General features: G+C 46.8%; 1 protein-coding gene across 1 annotated transcript in view; it reads left to right on the top strand.

Annotated features, from left to right (window-relative positions):
* Positions 1 to 16,392, top strand: part of SPATA16 (spermatogenesis associated 16) — a 130,394-nt gene extending 114,002 nt beyond the window's left edge. The window contains exon 10 of the mRNA XM_005309661.4: positions 16,104 to 16,392. Within this exon, the coding sequence (XP_005309718.2) occupies positions 16,104 to 16,226 (123 nt within the window). The 3' untranslated portion in view covers positions 16,227 to 16,392. The remainder of the gene's footprint in view (positions 1 to 16,103) is intronic.
* Positions 16,393 to 24,363: the final 7,971 nt, after the last annotated feature.

The raw sequence follows: 24,363 nt of genomic DNA on the forward strand, positions 1-24,363 counted from the left end.
ATAAATAAACTACCATACAGCTTTTTCCTAAGCAAGCACATTAATTGTTAAGGTGAAAGCATTACAGAGAAAACATATCTAAAACACACATGCTAATAAGCTCACCAGAGATCATCCCAACTCCAACAAGGACTTTTATAGGAGTCAGTCCTAATTGCGGGTTTTTCTGTGATTTTTCTGTGGTTACAGGTTCATAACACCTTTTGCCCAGAACAAGAACACCATGAATCTATAACTCACTCTTTTATACAGTTTGGACCTCTGATCTTGTCCTCGCATAACAGGTGATCAGCAGACACAGGTCCCCTCCTCAGGATGAATCTTCAAAAAACTGAGTTCTTGCATAACCGGAGAAGTACATTTGCATTCGCTTCCCTTCAGAGATTTCCTGGGAAACCCACTTAACTTTAAAAGTTAATTCTTGTCTGGCACATTGTTTCAAATAGTTTTTTTGAAGCTCATAGAACTCCCAGGGTTTACATTAGTCATGTCACCCCACTTAGAGTCATTGCATACAATCCAACAGTGATACATAAACATTTGCATTTTTAATACAATGAACTCCTAAGATACTTAAATTTAATTCAGTAAGGTAACTTAATTCAGTAAGGTTTAATTTAATTCAGTAAGGTTTATTGTAATTCAATAAGGTTTGTCCAGGACATCGCAGCAAATGGTCATATCTGTCACAGTGTGTTACTGTGCATGCCCCCAAAAAGAGCATTCTTGTAGCAGCTGTGCTTCTCAAACATGCACAGCCAGATGTACTAACAGCAAGGAAAATCATGCATTTCTATGGCCAGAGTTTCCCCAGGTAATGAGCACCCTTTGCTCCCAGAACCTGTGCAAACCAGATCACTTACTTTTTAAATAAAATCTGCAAAGATTTCTGCTCATCATTTTTACTGGATAATCCTCTCAGCTCTTATTCTTGTGCTTCATATATAAACCTCACTAGCCTCTCTCTAAGATCCCTTTCTATAGAGTTTTACTGTCTATCTTCATTACACTGAGGTGCTGTAGAAGCTGGATAAGCCTGAATGTAAAATAAAGGTATGAAGAAGGAAGATGTTGAGATGATGTTTAAAGGCAGCATATTGCCTCCTAATACCAATAGTTCCTAACCGAATAGGAATAAATACAAATGTTTTAAGATTTATTTTGCCAGTACGTGTAATTTATGGCTCTTAGATAAGATTTTCAAGAGTAGCTGCACCACTTAGGGCTAGATTTCTAAAGGCATTTAAGCACCTAGAGATGCAGATAGATGCCGCGGCACTTTTGAAAATCGCACTAGATACCTAAGTCCCATTGATATCAACGAGAGCGAGGCCCTGTGAGGTACTTTGAAAATGCCAATAGGCACCTAGATATCTTTAAAGATCTGGCCCAACCAGGGGCCTAATTCCCATTGCTTTGTTCAATGGCATTTAGGGAAACTGGGACATAGGCCCCTGAGTGAGTTAGGTGCTTTTGAAAACTTTACCATGTGTCATATCTTCCAGAGATGAAAATTAATTGGTTTGTTACATATTTATCTATTTTTTCTCCAAATAAAGTGAATACTTTTCCTCTATTGGTTTGCCCCCATGGAATATTGCCTCCTGCATCTTCTGCTTTTGCAAAGCCTTTGATCTGTTTTAGCAGCTAGCATGGTGGATGGTAGGTAGGCCTGCTCAGATCTGTGGAATTGTCATGCTGCCCTTTTAAAAGATACATGTGCATTCTGGCAATGTTGTGACCAAAACTGCTTTCCTGAGTACTGGCTAAATCAACATCTGCCTGATGATTGTTTGGAAATCATAGAACCATAGGGTTAGAAGGGACCACAAGGGCCATCTAGTCTAACCCCCTGCCAAGATGAAGGATTTGTTGGGTCTAAACCATCCAAGCCAGATGGCTCCAGCCTCCTTTTGTAAACCTCCAGTGAAGGAACTTCCACAACCTCCTTAGGCAGTCTGCTCCATTGGCCTCCTGGTCTTACAATGAAGAAGTTTTTCCTGATATTTAATCTAATTCTGCTGTGATGTAGTTTGAACCCATTGCCTCTTGTCCTGCCCTTTCTGGCAAGAGAGAACAACTTTTCTCTATCTTTTTTTATGGCAGCCTTTCAATATCTGAAGACAACTATCATGTTCCCCCTTAATCTCCTCTTTTCCAAACTAAACATACCCAGTTCCTTCAACCTTTGCTCCTATGGCTTGCATTCCATCCATTCGAACTTCGTCACTCACCTGTGGAGCCTTTCCAGTTTTGCTGCATCCTTTCTATACATTGGTGACCAGAACTGGACACAGCTGAGGCCTAACCAGCGCTGAGTAGAGCAGTACTATCAGCTCCTGTGAATTACATGCTATGCCTCTGGAATGCAACCTAAAATTGCATTTGCTTTTTTTGCAGTAGCATCACATGTTGAGGTTGTGTTCCACCACAACTCCCAGATCCTTCTCAGCAGTGCTGCTGCCAAGCCAGTTAGCCCCCATTCTGTATTTGTGCATTTGGTTTTTCTTCGCTATCTGTAGCACCTTACATTTGTCTTTGTTGAATTTCCTTGTGTTGTCTATTGCCCAGTTCTCCAATTTAGCAAGATCCCATTCTCCAAAGTGTTTGCAACCCCACCCCTAGCTGTATGTCATCTGCAGATTTCATCAGTATGCTCTCTATTCCTACATCCAGTCATTAATAAAGATGTTAAATAACACGAGACCCAGAAGAGATCACTATGGAACCCCCACTTGAGACCGCCTTCCAATCTAACATCATTCCATTAATAGCTACTCTTTGCTTGTGGTTGTTTAACTAATTATGTATTCATTTAATGGTAGTTCCACCAAGCCCGTATTTCTCCAGCTTACTTATCAGACTCTCATGTGGGACTGTCTCAAAAGCTTTGCTAAAGTCCAGGTATATTATGTCTAGCGCATTCCCCCATCCACCAAACCCGTTACCCTGTCAAAGAAGAAAATCTCTGATCATCGATGTCTGTTCCTCAGGGCAAGCCCTCTGCAGCAATTATATGTAACAGTGACAAGTTTAGTGACATCTGTGACTCATCGGGACTTGGATGAAAACAGCCTGTGTGCTTATGGGTCTGTGGAGTTAAAAGGATGGGTGGGTACTGAGTGTAGGCAGCCACATGAGACACCAGGAGAGTCTGGCAGTAGTAATAAGGACACCATGGCCAAACAGATGCAACATCATTCTTATCCCTCTTATGGTCCCCCAGATAAGGCAGCATAATAACTGGAACGTTCACGATCCACCTGCTAATGGTATTCAAGACACAGGGAGTGACTGTAACAGGGACTATACAGGTCTCTCACATACATGAGGGAGACCTATATAGTGACACTTGGTGGCTAGGTATAGATATCCAAAACTAACCATCTGGCCATTACAAGGTACAAGTAAGGTGGGCACAGCTGGCCCATATGCTGCCAATTATATCCCCCTTCTCTCTAAGCAAACAGGCTGTCCCTCAGAGAATAGACTTGAACCAGGGAACAGCAGAGTGATGTGCCTAGGATCCGTGACAACTCCCTACGGAGGGCACTTTTCCAGCTGATGAGCAACATCGTCAGTTGTCGCCTGCGTTTCCATTCACTATCACTGACCCACCTTACCCTCCCTGCTGGCGAGCCTCAAGCTATTTGCAGGATATTATTGGTAAAATAGCTAGGGTCAGGACTGAAAATACCTTTATTCACTTCAAACAAGCATATATTGTTCCTTATCTTTGTATGGAGTTCTATTTAATGTCACTTTCAAGAATGCAATAAAATGTTTCTGAATCAAACTCCCAGCTAAAGTAAAAACCATATATTCTTCTTGACTGACAAGAAATTCTGCAGTTCAGTCTTCAAATAAATCATGTTCTGTTATCAAAGCACCCCATATTGGTATTGCAGCCTGGCATTAACTATATTAAATAAATGTGCTGAAAGTATTTAACCATTTACAATTTCTGCACACTTTTGTACAATAATGTAACAGCATTTTAGTTAAATATGAGCTGTTTGCCTTTGTAGTTAAATGAACCACAGACCATCGCCTTTTCTATTGTGAATTCAGAATGAACATATAGTGCAGAGTAATTGACTTGTAGCCCATCCAGTCATTTCGAGTACATTAATGATACCTTTCATCTTTTTCAAGATGTGTGAGAATGGAAGTGCCTTTATGTGTGGCCCTGAAATAAGACAGGCATGGACCTTCCATCATTCCATTTATGTTCACTTTAAAAAAAAAAGGGGAAAAAAAGAAGTGGGAAAGTGAAAAAAGGGAACTCCTTCAGGTACATGGTTGTGTTTCAGCAAAAGTGAGAAGAGAAGGGACTTTCTGATCAGTGGAATGCCAGGCCTGTGGATTATTGGTTTGATGACACACCCTGTCCTGTACTCAGCTTTGAAGTGTCCCCATCCTTTTCACTGTCAGTGCCATTTAGGTGCCACCTGCCTGGTTGTTAACAGCCCCGTCCAGTTTTTGTGCTGCTCGGTTTTGTCATGTGGGACATTGTTCACTGTAAGCTGTGTGCACAGTGATATTGTAACTACCGTGCAGGTCACCTGGCTGGGAATGTGGCCGGCATCCAGGTCCCGCTCTGTGGGCCAGGTCCTCCACCTACCAAAACCAGGGTGGCTCCTCTCTGCACTGGAGACTGGGAAGCAGGACAGACCCGACGCTTGCCATCAGGGAGAGGGTAAGAAGTAGGGTGAGGACTGCGGGTGGCCAGTGGGTGGTTATTCTGCATCTCAAAGGTGGCAACTATAATCAACTCAAAATGTCCAAAATATGAAGTTCTTCTTCGAGTGCTTGCTCATATCCATTCCATTAGGTGTGCGCGCGCCGCGTGCACGATCGTCGGAAAATTTTCTACCCTAGCAACACCGGCGGGTCGGCTGTGGAGCCCCCTAAAGTGGCGCCTTCATGGCGCTGAATATATACCCCAGCCGACCCGGCGCCCCCTCAGTTCCTTCTTACCGCCCCTGGCGGTCGTTGGAACTGTGGAGCGCGGCATAGCTGTTCTCCACTCTCCCTAGCTTATTTAGTCATTCACAGTTATAGTTATAGTTCTAGTTGTTTATAGTTAAATAGTTGGTTTTTTCACTTGTTACTAGTTGTTATATAGTTCAAGGGGATTAAGGGGGTTATCTCCCCCTTTTTCCCCCGGCCGCGTGGCCGGGCTCATGCCCAAGGCTCCCGGCTTCAAGCAGTGCGCCTCCTGCGCTAAGCCTATGCCAACGAGCGACCCGCACGACTCCTGTCTGAAGTGCCTGGGAGAGTCCCATCAAACAGATAAGTGCAAGATCTGTAAGGCCTTCAGACCAAGGACCAAGAAGGAGCGGGACTTTCGGCTCCGGCAACTCCTCATGGAGGCGGCACTTAGCCCGGACGCTCCATCAGCGCGTCAGGCCCCGGCACCTGGCACCTCGGTGCGCAGTGCCCCGGCGGCACCGACTATTCCGACCATGCGAGTGGCGTCGGACAAGCCTCCACGGCACCGGACCTCGTCGGCACCGCAAGCACAGCAAGTGCCTCGGCGCCGTTCATTATCCCCGGGACATAAAAAAGCCCATAAGACGGGGACCTCCGTGCCGAAGACGCCGGCTCCCCCAGTGCCGGGGGTAGAGCCGCGTCCGCCTGTGGAGCACCGGAAACAGGTGCCTCCAGCACCGTCGACTCCGGCTCCGAGGCCGTTGAGTCCGGTGCAGACAGGGTCTCCACCGAGACCGGCGGTGATACAGTGCCTCCCGTCGACCCCAGAGACCTTCGCGACGGCGAGAGACTTGATCGCTCTCACGGAGCCGGCACCGCCCCAACCACCGACACCGCCGGCACCGTTGACTCGTCCGGTCCAGTCTAGGGGGAAACCTGCCTTGATGTGCCCTCCATCGCAGGGGCTGGAACCACGGCACCGGTCCAGGTCCCGAAGCAGGTCCCCACGCCGCTCGCAGTCCCGGCGCCGGATATCACCTCAGCACCGGTCGTACTCGCGGCCAAGATCTTCGTCGCGGCACCGCTCTACGTCTCGGCACCGTTATGATCGTCGGCACCGATCAACATCGAGACGTAGTTCTCGGCACCGCTATGATCGACGCTCGACGTCGAGAGGCCGCTCCCGGCACCGGGCCTACTCCAGGTCATCGTCGAGGTCCAGATCCGACTCCCGGCACCGGCGAGGTCATCGGCACCGATCGCGATCCCGGCACCGATCGCCGGCACCGCGTGGAGATAGAACATCTCCGGACCGGCACCACGCGGCACCGCAGCCCACGGGATTCGTCTCGGCGCACTCGGCACCGCCATGGCCATCGAGATCGGTGTCTCGCTCCTCTGAGGACTTATCGAGATCGGCATACCCCCCTCAGGGGCAAGCCGAGGAGCAGGACATAGGCCATTGGCAGGAGGTAGCAGAGGACCCTGCTCATGGCCCATCTCACTGGTCGTTCTGGACCCCGTGGGCGTACCATCAGGCGCAAGGGGCTCCAATATCTTCGACCTCTCGCTCGGGCCACTCCGTTAGAAGGGCCCCGGAGTCCACCATCTCTCGGCCTCCGCCAGGGGGCATGGAGGCTTCCGTGTCCGCACCACCTGACGTCCTGGACCCAAGCGCAGGTGATGCTCCGGCCCAGGAGCAGGGAGACCAGGACCCTCCCTTGGATCCTTTACCACCGGAGGCATCTTCCTCTTCCTCTCCGGATGAGGCAGTGGCGGGCACATCGTGCACAGGTCCACCCCCAATAGATCTTCGGGCTCACCAGGACCTCCTACGTAGGGTGGCCCGTAACATGGACCTGCAGGCAGAGGAGATAGTGGAGGTGCAGGACCCCATCGTAAATATCCTCGCGGCGGATGCCCCATCGAGAGTGGCGTTACCCCTGATCCGCACGATCCAGGCGAATGCAAGTATGATATGGCAAACTCCTTCCTCTATCCCACCCACAGTGAGAGGGGTGGAAAGGAAGTACTTTGTCCCCTCCAAAGACTACGAGTACTTGTATACCCACCCCCAGCCGTGTTCACTGGTGGTGGCATCAGTGAATGCAAGGGAGCGCCACGGTCAACAGGCCGCAGCGCCCAAATCGAAGGAGGCTAAGCGCCTCGATTTGTTTGGCCGTAAAGTTTATTCAGCCGGAGGGCTGCAACTTAGAGCGGCTAACCAGCAGGCGCTCTTGAGCCGCTACAACTTTAACTCCTGGAACTCTATGGGGAAGTTCAAGGAATTGGTTCCCCAAGAGTCCAGGGAGGAGTTTGGGGCCCTGGTAGAGGAGGGTAAGAAGGTGGCTCGGACCTCCTTACAGGCCTCCTTGGACATAGCGGACTCTGCTGCGAGAACCCTGGCCTCAGGTATCGCTATGCGGAGGATCTCCTGGCTCCAGGTTTCAGGTTTGCCTCAGGAACTGCAGCAAACCCTGCAGGATCTGCCCTTCGAAGGACAGGGGTTGTTCTCGGAGAAGACGGACTCTCGCCTGCAGAGCCTCAAGGACTCCAGGACAATCATGCGTTCCCTGGGGATGCATGTTGCGGGCCCTCAGCGCAGGCCATTTAGGCCTCAGCCTCAGCGCTTCTACCCCCCCCCACCTCGTCAGAGACAGGACTCGGCCCGGAGGCGTGGGCGAGGTGGTAGACGAAGGTGGACCGGCCCTCAACCCGGTCAGAACCAAGGGCCACCAAGGCCACCCGCAGGCCCCAGGCAGAACTTTTGAAGGTGCGGTCGAGGACGGCGCCCCAGTCATCCCCCAGGATCCAGCCCCCTCCTTTCGGGATCGCCTCTCCCACTTCCACCATGTTTGGTCCCTTATAACTTCGGACCGTTGGGTCCTTCGCACGGTGGAGAGGGGATACGCTATCCAGTTTTCTTCAACCCCCCCCTCCCACCCCCCTTCCCCGTCCCTCTTCAGGGACCCTTCTCACAAGCAACTTCTTATACAGGAGGTTTCCACGCTCCTTGCTATGGGGGCCATAGAGGAGGTTCCAGTAGAGTTAAGGGGCAAGGGATTTTATTCCCGTTACTTCCTCATTCCCAAGTCCAAAGGAGGTCTGCGACCCATCTTGGACTTGCGCGGACTCAACAAATTCGTAGTAAAGTTGAAGTTCCGCATGGTCTCTTTGGGGGCCATTATCCCTTCCCTCGATCCTGGAGACTGGTTCGCCGCCCTCGACATGAAAGACGCATACTTTCATATTGCAATTTACCCGCCTCACAGACGCTTCCTGCGATTCGTGGTAAGCAAGGTGCACTACCAATTTGCAGTCCTTCCCTTCGGCCTATCCTCGGCCCCAAGAGTGTTCACGAAATGTATGGCTGTAGTGGCAGCGTACCTTCGTCGGCAAGGGATACAGGTGTTCCCGTACCTAGACGACTGGCTGGTCGCACCAAAGAGCAAGTTCGAGCTCACGTCCACATAATAGTGCACACATTCAACGAGTTGGGCATCCTACTCAACAAGGACAAATCCACTCTAGAACCTACCCAGATAATAGAATTCATCGGTGCAGTCCTAGACTCCAGACGTGCACAAGCCATCCTGCCAGACAACCGCTTTTGTATCATCACGGGCCTCATTCAAGGGCTCAAGGCCTTCCCAACTACCACGGTGAGGTCGTGCCTCACCCTGCTGGGTCACATGGCTTCCTGCACGTACGTAACCAGGCAGGCCAGACTTCGGCTTCGCCCACTCCAGACCTGGGTGTCATCGATATACCGCCCACATCGGGACAGCCTGAACATGGTGGTCACGGTCCCGAGCTCGGTCCTGACCTCCCTCACATGGTGGCTAGATCACAATGTGGTTTGCGAGGGGATGCCGTTTCACGCCCCACAACCCTCTCTGCACCTGGTCACAGACGCTTCATCTCTGGGTTGGGGCGCCCATCTCAACGAGCACCATACCCAGGGCCTATGGACTGCACCTCAGCTAGCCCTGCACATCAATGTTCGGGAACTGATGGCGGTGCGCCTGGCGTGCCAGGCATTTCTCAATCTCCTACGTGGCCGCTGTGTGTTAGTTCTCATCGACAACACCACGGCCATGTTTTACATCAACAAGCAAGGAGGAGCACGTTCGTCAATTCTATGCCAAGAGGCCATTCGCCTGTGGGACTTCTGCATCGCCCACTCAATCCATCTCACGGCATCGTTCCTCCCTGGAGTCCAGAACACTTTAGCGGACCGACTCAGCAGGTCTTTTCAGACGCACGAGTGGTCTATCCGGCCGGACATCATACATTCCATCTTCCAGAAGTGGGGGTTTCCCCAGGTAGATCTGTTTGCATCTCGAGACAACAGGAAGTGCCACGTGTTCTGCTCCCTGCAAGGTCGAGCTCCGGGCTCCCTCTCGGATGCGTTTCTCCTTCCCTGGAAAGACCACCTGTTTTATGCCTTCCCTCCGTTTCCTCTGGTCCACAAGGTACTGCTCAAATTGCGCAGAGACCAGGCACAGGTAATTCTGGTCGCTCCAGCGTGGCCGAGACAACATTGGTACACCACACTGTTGGAACTCTCGGTTCAGACACCGATCCCGCTTCCATTATGTCCGGATCTCATCTCTCAGGACCACGGCCGGATGCGTCACCCCGACCTGCAATCTCTTCACCTCACGGCGTGGCTGCTCCATGGTTCACCCAGGCAGAGCAACAATGCTCACTCTCGGTCCAACAGATTCTGTTGAGGAGTAGGAAGCCTTCAACACGGACCACATACTTGGCCAAGTGGAAACGGTTCTCCTGTTGGTGCGACCAACGAGCCACGTCCCCGTTACAGGCAACTATCCCTCTCATTTTGGAATATCTCCTCTCCCTAAAACAGCAGGGGTTGGCGATATCTTCAATTAGAGTTCACCTGGCCGCTATATCGGCTTTTCACCCAGGGGAACTCGCGTCCTCGGTATTCTCTAACCCGATGGTCGTTAGATTCCTCAAGGGCTTAGACCGGATGTACCCACAACAACGTCAGCCCGTTCCGACGTGGGACCTCAACCTGGTTCTCTCCAAGCTCACAGGTCCTCCATTCGAGCCACTGGCCACCTGTTCACTTTTGTACCTATCCTGGAAGACAGCCTTCCTCGTAGCCATCACCTCAGCAAGGCGCGTTTCTGAACTCAGGGCGCTTACATCCGAGCCCCCTTACACAGTTTTCCATAAGGATAAAGTGCAGCTTCGTCCACATCCTGCCTTTCTCCCTAAGGTGGTTTCTCCTTTTCATATCAACCAGGATATATTTCTCCCGGTCTTTCATCCTAAACCGCATGCTACTCGCCAGGATCAACGTTTGCATTCTCTGGACGTACGCAGGGCTCTGGCTTTCTATATTGACCGCACAAGGCACTTTAGAAAGACGACGCAACTCTTCGTTGCAGTGGCCGACCGAATGAAAGGCTCACCGGTCTCCTCACAACGCCTATCCTCCTGGATTACGTCTTGCATCCGGACTTGCTATGACCTGGCAGGTGTCTCAGCACCGCACCTCACCGCCCACTCCATGAGGGCCCAAGCTTCCTCGACTGCTTTCCTGGCGCAAGTTCCGATCCAGGACATTTGTAGAGCGGCGGTTTGGTCATCAGTCCACACGTTTACAGCTCACTATGCACTAGTGCAGCAGTCCAGGGACGATGCTGCCTTCGGATCAGCGGTTTTGCACACAGCAATGTCTCACTCCGACCCCACCACCTAAGTTGGGCTTGGGAGTCACCTAATGAAATGGATATGAGCAAGCACTCGAAGAAGAAAAGACGGTTACTCACCGTTGTAACTGTTGTTCTTCGAGATGTGTTGCTCATATCCATTCCAAACCCGCCCCCCTTCCCCACTGTCGGAGTAGCCGGCAAGAAGGAACTGAGGGGGCGCCGGGTTGGCTGGGGTATATATTCAGCGCCATGAAGGCGCCACTCTAGGGGGCTCCACAGCCGACCCGCCGGTGTTGCTAGGGTAGAAAATTTTCCGACGATCGTGCACGCGGCGCGTGCACACCTAATGGAATGGATATGAGCAACACATCTCGAAGAACAACAGTTACAACGGTGAGTAACCGTCTTTTCACAGCGTTACAGGTGGGCAAGTTAGCCTTTAACTCCCCATGTCGCATTTACTGTTTTCTGTTCATAATGAGACATGGACTTGCAGTATATCATTTGGTCACTAGCTGTCTCAGTATGAAGTACAAAGTTCCATATAGGGTGTGGGCTCTGGTAAACAAGGGAAACAAAACTCAAACTCAAGTTCGGTGGAAGCCTCTTTGCAACCTTTTTCTTTAATAAAGGCCTCCTCCTGAAGGACTCTGATTCCCTATATCCTGGCACTTGCAGTCTTAGTCCCTTTGCAGTATAATTTTGCCACATTCTCACAGTCCTACTCCCCATTTTTAAAAACCTCCCTGACTCTGGATCCATTCTTTATTTCTTCTGTATCTCTTTCATCCTCTCTTCTTCGCCCAGATTATCAGTCCATCTCAATTTTCTATCTCTTTGTCTTTTCTTTTTCTCTTTTCCTCAGTTTGGCTTCTGTTGCTTTTCTCTATATCAGTAAATTCCCCCTTATATATTGTTGCCATTATATTCCTTCATGCAGAATTATAGACCAGTATCTGAGGGTACATCTACAAAGCAACTAGACCCCGGTGGCTGGCCCATAACATCCAACTCAGGCTGCAGGGCTATTTCATTGCTGTGGTGACGTCCGGGCTCTGCCTGGAGCCGTGTTCTGGGCTCCAATGAGGTGAGAGGGTCCCAGAGCTTGGTTCCAGCCCAAGCCCGGAAGTCTACATAGCAATGAAACAGCCTCACAGCCCGAGCCCGACTCAGCAGGCACAGCCAGCCACAGGTTTTTCTTGGCTGTGTAGAAATACCCTAAGAAGAGAATTACATGTAAAACCAGCAGAACTCCATTGACTTCCTCAGTAGAAACTCCTTATGGCAACAAAGAAAAGCTTATACGTGTGAATCCCTCAGAAACTGATGCGGTTGTCTTCCTTAGGCTGCAAACAACGTAAGTTAAACTAGTTGTGAGATGGGCATAGACTTCCTTATGCATCTCAATCAGGGCCGGCTCTACTGTTTTTGCCGCCCCAAGCAGTGCGCTGAATTGCCGCCGCAGACGGCGGGGACAGTCCGTGTGCCGTTAGGGCGGCATGCGCATTTCCACAGCGGCAGCAATTCGGCTGCAGCGTCTGTCTTCAGCCGGAAGACAGAAGCCACCGAATTGCCCCTGCGGGCAGCTGAACATAGAAGTTGCCGCCGCTGCGGAAACGCACGTGCCGCCCTAACGGCACACGGACTGCCCCCGCCATCCGCGGCAGCAATTCGGCGCACTGCTTGGAGCGGCAAAAACACACGGACTGACGCCCCTTGCAGATTGCCATCCCAAGCACCTGCTTGGAAATCTGGTGCCTGGAGCCGGCCCTGATCTCAATAAGGTATTAGCTATGAAACTTAATTAGGACAACTTACATGCATCATTGTTAAGCATTTCACCCCACTCATTGTAGTAGCTAACATGTGTACCCCAGGATCCCAAACTGTCTCTCGTGCCTTTCTCAGTATCAAATGCCCCAGCTTTCCACTATCCAGCTACCAAGACCTCCAACTTCTACACCTGACAACTTCTCCGGTGTGTTGTCAATATAAGACTCTGAAGCACAAGAGAAAATTTACGGGCGACATAAAATAAATTGAATTTAATATCAAGTTAAATAACACAAGAAATACACTGCACTGATATTAGTTACATATTTCATTCCATAAAAACCTCAATTTTTATATTTAACCAGAGCTGCCACAGCACTTGCAGTCTGCCATGCAGCTGTACTGCAAAATGGAGGGAATTTTACTGCAGCATTGAGGTCTAGCTTGCTGCAAAGTATATATGCCCCTGTTTCTTCCATCTCTCCCCTCTTTCTCTTTGTTTTCCCTTCTGCAATGTCTTTCCACATCTCCCCTGTTTCCTCTGTCTATTGGGACCTGTCTGTAGTGACCCAGTGAGAAGAAACAGCCAAGTACAACCTGCGATTAGGACCTGAAGGGGAAGAGCTGCGAGCCACCTCAGTGAAAGGGCTATTCCTGTCACGGATCCAAAGAATATCGTATAGGCTGCATTCAGCTGCTTCTCTGCTGGAAGCTTATCGAGAGTAGAAATGGTTTCTGCTGCCACTGTATGGCTGAGAGGCAGGTATGGTGGGAACACCTGCCTGCAGAGTGTGGGGAGGTGCAGTTCATGGAAGCAACACAGCAAAGCACAGGTAGCAATACAAGTTGTCTGGTCAATCAATGAAAATGGGCCTCCTGGACTCTCAGGTCACCAAGCACGTCAGAATGTGCATCCTAGCACAGGGCCATCCAAGACACTGTACATCTGGATGCATAGGTTAAGTACATCTCTTGCAAATAGGGAAGGCATTAAGGGACATCACTGTTGGGGCTCCCATGATGTCAAAGGCTTCTTGTATAGGATAACCCTAATGGGCCCAGTCCAGGCATTGACCTCCCAGTGGAACGTGCTGCATCTCTGTAAAGTGGATAGTGTTTTTTTCCCCCACTATGGAAGCTGAAAGGCTGATCCAATGGGCATAGGACCAGGCCTGAAATGAGTCACACAAGAATCACTAACATAATTGACTAGTGTCAGGTCTATGACCAAATCCTGCAGGTCTTGACTTCAGTGGTAATGTTGCCTAAGTAAGGACTGAAGGACTTAGTGCTATCGCTGCAGGATTTGCCCTTGTCAGTAGTAGGCTATCAGCGATTGTCACGGTTTGGCTATAATTATTTCTAACATTTTCTCTACAGCAGCCATGAAACGCCCGCTCTGTGACAGTAACCTCTTTCGTGCCACCTTCTGACTATATCCCTTCAACGTGACAGCCATATGCTCCATTTACAATGCCTCCAATTTACCTTTTGAAATGACATGTGCAAGCTAAGAACCATGAATAAGCACTCCTGAAAAGTGCTGCCACCTAACAGCCATTCTAAACTAGCCCCCACCACCTGTCATGTTGTCAAAGGACAAGTATTTTCTTTGTGTTCGTATGCTAATTTAAATCTTGCTCCGGCTCACGGACGTACATTTTAATTGCAAGTCAGCTATGGTTTGAATGCCATCGCTGCTGTGCAAATAACATCATCAGCTCATCAACTGTGGCGGTAGCACAGCCGTTATGTAAGCAACTATTAGCCCTCCACCCCTTGCTATGCCATTTTGGGGGGGGATTCTTGCTTTGAGAAGTGTGTTATGAATATAAAATGCATACAATAACAGACGCGTTGTGATTTGATCTATGAAAATAATCCAGGGATTTCTGGGGCCATTATAAACCATAGTATCAGTGCTGCACTGGTTTATTATGTCTCAAGAACCAAGCTGAGAAAACCCACATCACCACCACTCCCCATAGCCTGTTTTGAACAAGGTTTAGGAACTGCTGGCATGAGGGGGAAACAATGGGAGCCACACCCCCAAGGTGTTTGCTTGGCTGAAATAAAAGAGTGATTTTGTTAACTTCAAGGAAAAGAACAAAGTTGCCTTTTACTCTAACCTTGGGTGGGAGGATGGTCTTGCAGATAAAGCACTGGACTGTGGAAGTCAATTCCCATCTCTGCCTCACCTTCCTATGGGACATTGGGTAGGTCATTTCATATCTAGGAGCCATTGGTGGGGGGGGGGACCGAACATGAACCACGTTTCCTAGGATAGCTGGGAAAATATACCCGTGCAGGAGTTTCACGTGGCTGTCTAGCAAGGTGCTGAGTATAGGTGCCCCACTGAAAATCTGTACACTGCAGGGGTGGTGGTGCCCCAGAAGTCATAGAGAGGCTGTACTGAGGGCCTTCTACAGCAAGAGCCTCCGAGGGGCATTCTAGGAAAAACCCTGAGTCACTGTGCATGACCTGCATGAGCTTTACATGCCCCCCATCCCACCCCCCCACACACACATGCATACACACCACACATAACCGGGGTGGAGTGGAGCTGCTTAGAGCTGGGGATCAGAAGCCCAGTAGCAGCCGCTGCCTCACCGATATTGGAGGCATGTGCAAGCAGAACCTGGCCCCAATCTGAGAGTGTAGTAGTAAGCCATGCTCGGCTTAGTTCGGAGCTGTCTGTTCTGTTGTGACAAAAGCAATGCTCCACTGAATGTGTGTCAGGATGATAGATTAAGCTTTTTTTTTTTTTTTTTTTTTAAAGTATGCCTCTTAGAATGCAATTGGAAGATTGCTTCTTTAGATGCTTCTAGAAATAGGGCACTATGAAATGAGTTTGTATGTAATTAAGTGCAAACTCATCAAAATCATGTTCCCCTTATGAGAATGCTGCTCATTTCAGAGTGTGGCAATGGCTCTGAATAAACCTAAACTATGGGTATGGAGAACCATATAAATATGTATGCGTCAGTATTTACCGAACACCTGTACACAGCCGCATTTTGTATATGCTGTTTTAGATTGTTTTAAAGCTGGTGTTGACAGGAAAAAAGTGCATCTATCTGAATGTGCCATTTATTAGACTAATTTTGATTTTATTCTAGCAGGAGCCTGATGGTATCGTCAGGAATTATTGTTTTGCATCCTTTAGTCTTTTACTATCCTCCGGTGAATGATATTTCATGGGAAAATGTATTTATTCAGAACTTCATTTAGATTTAATAGAAAAATGACTCTTGCCAGGGCAATGTGGACTATTCATTTTTCTCCCTGTGCTGACTTTCAGCATATAAATGCCAGACGCCTCTGTTCTCTTTCGTCATTCTTTCCGTATCAGAAAAATTTGCTTGAGATTAATTTCCTCATCATGCCTTCTTTTAGAGGGACTGTTTTTCAATGCCATTAAAAAACAGGGCTGTGATAAATTCCTAGTTCCAATGTGCAGAACCCAGTGAAAGAGTTGATTCCACATCCGTAAAGGAATGCAAGCCCCATGGATAGGAACAAAACAATATTTAGATACAGTTACACCAACCAGTTCTTTGGGAGCACTGTTCATTCCATAAACCAATTTTTTTATTTAAAAAAAAAATTTTTTTTTTGCGAGACCAAACCTATTTGCTAAGAAGCTTTTTGTGTTTATTTGCAGGGGGAACCAGAGCTTTGACATTTATTTATTTCTATTTGCAGGTTGGAATAATTGAAGACTTCTTATATCACTTAGAAGACAGCTTCTTAAAGACCAAAAAGCTCAGAACGGCCAGAAGGCAGAAAATGAAAATGAAGAGGCTTCAAAGTGTACAGCAGCACTAGTCCCTGGGGAAATATGATACTCCCCCCTCAGCCCTCCAAGACATGTCGAGGACGGCAGCAAGGACATTAATACCGTGGAAGTTTTGACAGTTGGGACAACAAAGGCCTGTCTTCAAATTAATGAGGTGTTCCCTCACGATGGCTCATCCTTAGCAAGGAGCTCCGGCACTTCATTAGTCTCAACTGGCAGGAATAAATGTTTGCAGGAAGCTTGGCTTGAGAGTCTTATTCAAAATTGTCTTGTTTATTTAAACAGGGTGGAGAAATAGCCATTGCTGCATCTTTCCCACTTTCTCCTTTTAGTAGAGAATAAAGGGACACACACACACACACACACACACACACACACACACACACACACACACACGCACACACACACTCACTCACTCTGTGACTATCTGTGGACTACAACTTGAGCCCGAGCCTGCTCACCTTGCCCCCGCATGAAGTCCACTTGACTTACTAAGGCCAGCAAGCTTTACACTTACAGGTCCACGTGCTACAAAAGTGGCCTAGAAATAGGGGGACCACTTTTTTCAGGTGCCCAGTGTTAGGGTCCTGACTCACAGAAATGCTAAGCATCCAATTGAAAATCCATTTGAAATTAATGGATGCCATGAGCCTCAGAAAACAGACTCTAGGGTGCAGATTTTTAAAGGTATGTAGGTGTTGCTCTGCTCAGCATTACAAGACCAGAGGCCCAGGTCCTCCTGGATTCCAGCAGGGCAGGAGTTAGGCACCTAAATACCTTTGAGAAGCTGGGCCTAAGTACCTAAGTCACTTTTGAAAATGGGACTTAGCCATCTAATGCCATGTCTACATTAGGTATGATTTACTGGCATAGCCCAGCATTCCTAGAGCAGCCACTGCCACACCAGCAAAGCTGCGCTTTTACCAGCATAGCTTATTTTATTTCACTCCTCTCTGAAGGAAACAAGCTATAATGGTACGATCACAGTTTTGCCAGTATAACTGGCTACATTAGTGACTTTTGCTGGCAGAGCTATATTGGTCAGGGCTCACACCTCTTCGCATGCCTGTCCGACATTTGCTGGAGGCTGTAGTGTAGACACAGCGTAAGTCACTTAAGGCTATACCCATGAAGCGCTTTAGGTACCTAATTGCCACTTTAGCTCCCTAAATCCCAAATGTAGATCTTTGAAACCCTGCTTAGCTGCCACCTAGCCACGTAGGTGCCTACATTTCCTAAGTGCCAATGTGGGCGCTGGTAAAGTTCCCTAGGTGCCAAAATGTCTGCCAGTGCACATTCGCAAAGCCACGTGACGCTGCTAAGCTGCTACGCGCCTAAGCCCCACTCACAACTAGGTGGTCCCCTGCCTAATTGCTCGGGGGCCCGATCCAACAGGCGTTCTCACAGCACGCCAAACTCATAAAACACAGAGCTGTGGAAGAGGTGGCACTGCCCTCCCTTTGTACTGAATAGCCCAATGGTTAGACCGCTCACCCCCACACACACTCTGTCTGAGCTGTCTCAGGTCACTGTCTAGATGAGTGCCCTCACCCCTGGGTTGTGGGGTATTCTGGGGTGGTCGCGCGCTCGCTCAATCTCTCCCGTTAAAACTGTTCCACTTTCTATAAAATTCTTAAATATTGATTAGGCTGGAGAGAAGACAGCACACTCACTTAGGAGGTCTGGGTTCCGGAGTCCCCATGCATTGTATAGAGAGTGGGTGCCTACGTTTTGGCTGAGGCTTCCATGAGGGTGGCAGGGCACCATAAAAATTATGTGAGAGCTGCGACACCTCAGTCCCTTTGTGAATGCTCAGGGGCCTACATACCTTTGAGGAGCTGAGCCTAAGACCCTTAGATGCTTTTGAAAATTTTATCCCAAGGCTTTTCAGATGAAATCCTGGCTCCATGGACGTCAATGGCAAAACTCCTATTGCCTTCCATGGGAGTCAATACTTCACCATTGGGGTTTGCTCCCTTACTGCTTTTCCATTCCCTTCAGATGCTTGTGACAGTCTTGCCAGGCCCTTGTAGAAAGCACAGAGAGTAGTGAGATTTACACAAACTGAAGAACCTTACATCAAAATGCTAGTAAAACCATGATATTCACAGCAGGATAAATGCTTGATATATAAAACCATGATTCAAAGAAACGGTAGAGCAGAATGAAAATGTGATCAACTGCTTGCTACATAATCTGCGCTACCTAGACCTATTTTAGACTCATGGGACACAGCTATAAAGGCTTATTGTACTATGGCGGCAGGGTTACTGTACAACAGGATAGATTTTGTCAGCTGGAATTTTATGACACGTGATGGCAATCATCCATTTTTGATGAGCAGTTGCAGGGTAAAATGGAAAGCTAGCTCTCCAAGGACCAGAAAGTTACAAGCTAATCACATCCTATTTTGGTAAACTGTCAGGATGACAGGAATTTTGGTGTAAATTGGCATAACTGTTTATTCTGCAGTATGGAAAACAAACACAAATATTTCTACCTAGGATGGTGTAAAGGACAACGTGCAATGAAAACAGATGATTACACAAAATCTAAAGCTTGGGGCAAGGGAGACATGTTACTGATGCTGTAGAAAACAGTTTCCTGTCCAGTATTAGAAATCTGATTGCTCTGGTACAGTTCCGACCACAGACCCGCTGTGAGAGACCTCGTGTGGGGTGTGCAGCGGTGTGGGGGAGAGGCAAGATGTGGCAGCTCACATTCAGGAGCAGATGTTTGATGTCCAGATGGGGAAGAAGGACAGCTCTACATTTTGCACTCAGGTTGATCTGTAGAGAATCATTGCTAGAGGCCATGTGTTGTGCCCTGCAGGATTCCTTGTGCTATAACAATTATCACTCAGGGAAAGAAGTCTGTGGCACAATGCAAATAAAACGTGAAAAACGACAACTTGGCCATGGAGAAAGAGGCGGGGTGGCCCATAAAAACGTTCTCACGTACCCCAATAGTGTGTCCAAGGCTGTATGTGAGTTATTGTTACGTGTAATTACTGTTGTCTTTACCCTACACAGTGAAGTCTCTGCAGCACCAGTATTTTGCTCATTACTTTCCCAGGTGCTTTGAAACTCCTTGAGTATAAGAGGCTCTCTACAAAACATAGTCCATTCTGGGAATGCAGGATTTGCCCTAACAAATCAGACCTGTGGCCCAGTCAGTGTGGTAGCCTGCCTGTCCGGTCACAACACCCAATCATTGATATCAGAAAACAGTGGAAAGAATCATCGAATGCACCTGATCAATTACTCAGTGGCATACACTGGGAAAATCACTTATGCCTGCAGCAGCCAACGTAGATGTTAAAGGATGAGATTCAACTGCACCTGCCTCACCATGCATAACTACAAATGTAAATCGGTAGTCAATTATCCAGCCCTTTACAAAAAATTCTAGCCACACCACTTGATGCTATCATCGCCTGTGCTGCAGCACTGCGGCTGGTGATTACCTACTTGGTGTTTTTCATTATTTTCAAACTTATCTGCTATGACAAACTTCTTGTCCTCCTGTTTGGAGCCAGCATTAAAAACGCTCCGGTCTGTGGTTGCAATGGGAGTTTCGGCCATGTAAGTGAGGGCACATTTGGGACTTTTCTCACAGGCTTCCAATTTTAGGTTATTTGTGTTGGAAGTGCTATTTCCTGAATAAATAATGGTTATTTTCCTACCGTATTGCTTTCTCCTGTGTCATGAAAATGACTGACCTATTGACAACTGGGTTCACTGGCCTCAAGCAGCTGATGTCAGTTAAAACTGCTCAATGAAAAACACAAAAAATTGCACCAATTTCAAAAATTGATATAAAGATCCAAGCCCTCTAACAGTGCCTGTTGTCTTTTTTCTTGCTGCTGAAGTTAGAGCCTGTATATGAAGACCAATGTGTCTGCTCTAAACACTGGGCACGTTTTTTTATCCCTTTCAGATACTAGGTAAATTACTATTAACCTTAATCATGAACCAAAACTATCGCTAGCAATGCAATCTGCCTATCAGTTCAACTTTAACAAAGCATTTGCCACAGTAAACTTTTTCACATTGATAATTTATAAAGTCTTTCCATTTGGCAAGCTGCTGGGGTATTGCACAAACACTTTAAAATACAGGACAGGATCACTGCAAACAGCAGAAGAATGACAATCCAGTGGTTAACGTACAGCCCTGGGACTCAAGAAGGCTGGGATACATTCCTGGCTCTGCTACTGACTGACTTTGGGCAAATCACTTAATCTCTATGCCTCAGTTTCCAATCTGTAAAATGGGCATAATAAATCCTTCATTTCGCCCATCTTTAATCTGTGCTGTCTACTTAGACTGTAAACTCTTCAGGACAAGGACAGTCCCCTACCATGTATTTGCACAGTGGCTGGCCCTGTAGCCACAATCTCAGTTGGGACTTCTAGGTCTTATTATACAACCATATTAACACCGTAAAATAAACAGCATTTTAAAGGGTTAAAAACATCAAAAAATCCACACCAATCATGAGCTTCTAAAATGCTATAGAGAAATAAAGTGACTTTCCTACAGCAAGTCAGTGGCAGAGACTGGAAAAGAGCCCAGCAGTATACAATGATTACAAACCAATGTAACCCATAGGTGCTGCTATATTAAGAATAGGATCTTGTGGGCCACCTAAAGCTGATCACATAACGGTAGGTTACAGTCTTACACAGTCCCATTTTAACGACAGTCATTGTCAGGAGCACACATCACATTGGGCCATTTTTTGTTCTTATTGCCATCCATCATGATGAGATCTGAGATTCAGTTTCAGAATAGTCCATGAAAGATAATAATACACTGTATTACTTTGACCTTTTCAGTTTGCTTTGTAATGTGATTGGCCAGCCAGTCCTATTCTCCCCTGTTAACCACTTCATTAACCTGGGAGAAAAAGGTGGAATGGACAGACAATTAGCCTGCAGAATATTAAAAAGGTTAACATTGAATTTCACAGTCTTGGCTTTCCTCAGTTGCAGTGGATATTAACATCCTGATGTCTTGTTCCTCTTTCAGAGTCTGCCATAAAAATAAGAAATGACACAAGATGAACCTAACCTTATTCTCATTCTAGCTGTGATCATGTAATTCTCCTCAGATATCACATCTAGCTGATGTTAGTTTATGCAAGAATAAACGTGGTGTGATGTTCACTACTCTCCCCTCCCCCTGCTCTGATTGAACGTTCTGTATATTAAAGCAGTCAATTTGTCTGTCCCGCACTTGAAGTTGGTCCTTCCTGAGTAAATGGAATATTGAAGAAGATAAAAAGCTTTTTCTATAGAGATAGCTTTTTATCTTCTCCTTCTTCAATGTTCCCGCTACTCAATAATATTGCAGTCAGCAGCGAAAGGTCATTTGCCACACAGCTGTACCTGAGTCATTGCAGTTATGTCCAACTCACTGTGTGCTGTCAAGTGCTGATTTTTTTCACTTCAATTTTCAGCATTACTGTGAGGTTGATGAATACTATTATCCCCATTTTTACAGGTGGAGAAACTGAGGCACAGAGAGATTGTCACAAGTCACTAGTGCCTAACTCCCATTTGTGCTTTTAAAAAGCTCAATGTACAGGCATGTCTACACTGCGGCAAGCAGCAACCCTCCCAGCTCAGGTAGACAGACTCATGCTATCAGGACTCACACTGGAACACTAAGAATACCAGCATGGATGTGGAGGACCAGCAGAGGTTCAGGCTAGCCACCCCAACTCAAGTCCACCTAACCCCACGCGTTCAGGCTCATGTGGCTAACCCAACCATCTGCCAATGTCGCAACATGCACAGAGCTCTTTTATCACACTAATTTGAGCCCCACAAGTGAAAATCTGTCAACCCGAGCTGGAAGGCTCACTCCCAGCTGCAATTTAGGTGCACCCTATGTTTCTCAACCAAGGTCACTCAGTGCATGAGGAACAGAACAGAATAATCACCTGCTCTGACCACCAGACAATGCTTGGAAAGCCTGATTGAGGGTTAGAGCAGATGACTTGACTATTTTAGAGAGAGAGAGAGTTGATATGAACATCACTGTGCATAAAGATTTTATATGCACCACATAGGCACACATTCCACCTGGCTAAAGTCTATTATGATGATGTTCTTCCTTTTCTTTGTGCACATACATTGTCTTTGGCAGGTAGCTTCAGGGTGGTTTTGGTATTAAATTTTAAAAGGGCTCAGAGAAAGTGAGAATTAGGCTGAATTTTGTGAATAGTGGCTAATCTTTACATTAATGTATTGTGAGGAGCAGAAAACCGTATTAAACGAATGAAAGGAATACTCATGCTCTTTTTGCAGTGTTTTTTCTTCTAAAGTACTAATGGTTCAAATATTACAATGTAATCAATTGATAATGACTAGAGACAAATGCATCATAGACCTCACCGTGTCCTGTATAAATAACAAGACAGAGACAACCATTACTGGTAAGGGAGCATCAATGTCATAATCTCATTTATATTATTCTTGAAGGTTATTACATATCTAGTTAACAAATTGAATAATAATTAGGGTGAAAATGAAATGGCCGAGTTATGTAAATATGCAGTTCTCCACTTGGAATAAAGGGTGAAATCCTGGCCCCATTGAAGTCAATGGGCATCTGTGGGACTAAAATTTCATTCAAAGCCTGAACGAATGGAATTAACAAATATACTGCACGGCAGAAGTAGTGCTTGTATTAATTAAGAAACAACACAAAGAAGGAACATAAAGATTCCAGATACTCCTTATTCTGGGTACTTGACTTTAACGACCTCTGGCCACAATCCTGCTATACAATTTAGATATAGAATATCAGGGTTGGAAGGGACCTCAGGAGGTCATTTAGTCCAACCCCCTGCTCAAAGCAGGACCAATCCCCAGACAGATTTTTGTCCCAGATCCCTAAATGGCCCCCTCAAGGATTGAACTCATAACCCTAGGTTTAGTTTAGTAGGCCAATGCTCAAACCACAATTTGATCTGCAGAGTACTAGGTCTGTGTAAACCCCATGCAATAAAATGTGATTCTGGTTGGGCTAAGAAAGTCCACCACCATGGATCAGGGCCCAGGCACTGCACTGATCATTTACTGTACCTGATGCATAAAAGAAGACGTGGTTCTTGCCCATACAGCGCACACACTAAGAAGGGCAAACATAAAGCAGCGCTATAAGGTGGGATTTTTTGATGTGGCCAGGGTTGGCCTACATCTGGCAGTTTGACATAAGCATCTGCTTTTCTGATTATTATTTTTTAATTAATTGAGAGTAAGCTGCGGCTGAACAATGCATTGCTGCAAACATGCAGTCATAGCTGGAATTTTGTAATGTATTAATTAAACTGTTCTGCCATGAATTTTCTTTATAGAGAAGACATAGCCCAGAGTGATTTATTTTTAATTATTTTTTTACACGAAAGCTACTTAAGGAAACAATGTGGGGTCTATTTTAAGAAAGTGATTTTTTGAAATGTTTTTATCTGAAAACTTTTTCCAAGTTCACTCACTGCTGAGTTGAAGGAATCACTGTGATACCATTGGGGTCCATCTCGCCAGCCATTTTATTTGTGTTCCATGGCAGGTAGCCTCTCCGCACAGAAGGAAAGATACTGAACAATGTTCAGTATCTCAATTGCATTGTGTGTCTGAACTGGCTAACTTAGGCCCTGATCCTAATGACACTGAAATCAAGTCAAAACACCCATTAACTTCAATAGGAAAAGTACTGAGTCCTTAGACTGTAAGGACCAAATTGTACCATCTTTGAGCAAAACTCCTGTTGTAGTCAATGGGAGTTTTGCTTAATTTGGCTGTGAGCACTTTGGGGTATGGATTGTGTCATCTTTTGTATTAAATACAGGACCAAATATATTGATAACACCCACAAATAATAATAAAAGTGAGTGAGAGAGAGAACATGCCCAGGACTAAATGTGTGTGAGAGATCATATCTCCCTCTAGTGATTGCAGCATACAAATTATACAAGGCCTAATATTAATAAATAAGCATGAAGGTTTCATAGCTTGCCACTCATAGGCATCATTTACTAATGTGTGTCTCTTATTTTTCCATATCAAATGAAGATGCAAAGGATCTTTTCTTAAAAAATCCAGTGTCAGGAAATTCACTGCCAGAGGCTCACTCTTGTTCTTTGAGTAGTGTCCTA

The sequence above is a fragment of the Chrysemys picta genome, chromosome 9 (genome assembly GCF_011386835.1).
Source record: "Chrysemys picta bellii isolate R12L10 chromosome 9, ASM1138683v2, whole genome shotgun sequence".
In the NCBI taxonomy this organism is placed as follows: domain Eukaryota; kingdom Metazoa; phylum Chordata; order Testudines; family Emydidae; genus Chrysemys; species Chrysemys picta.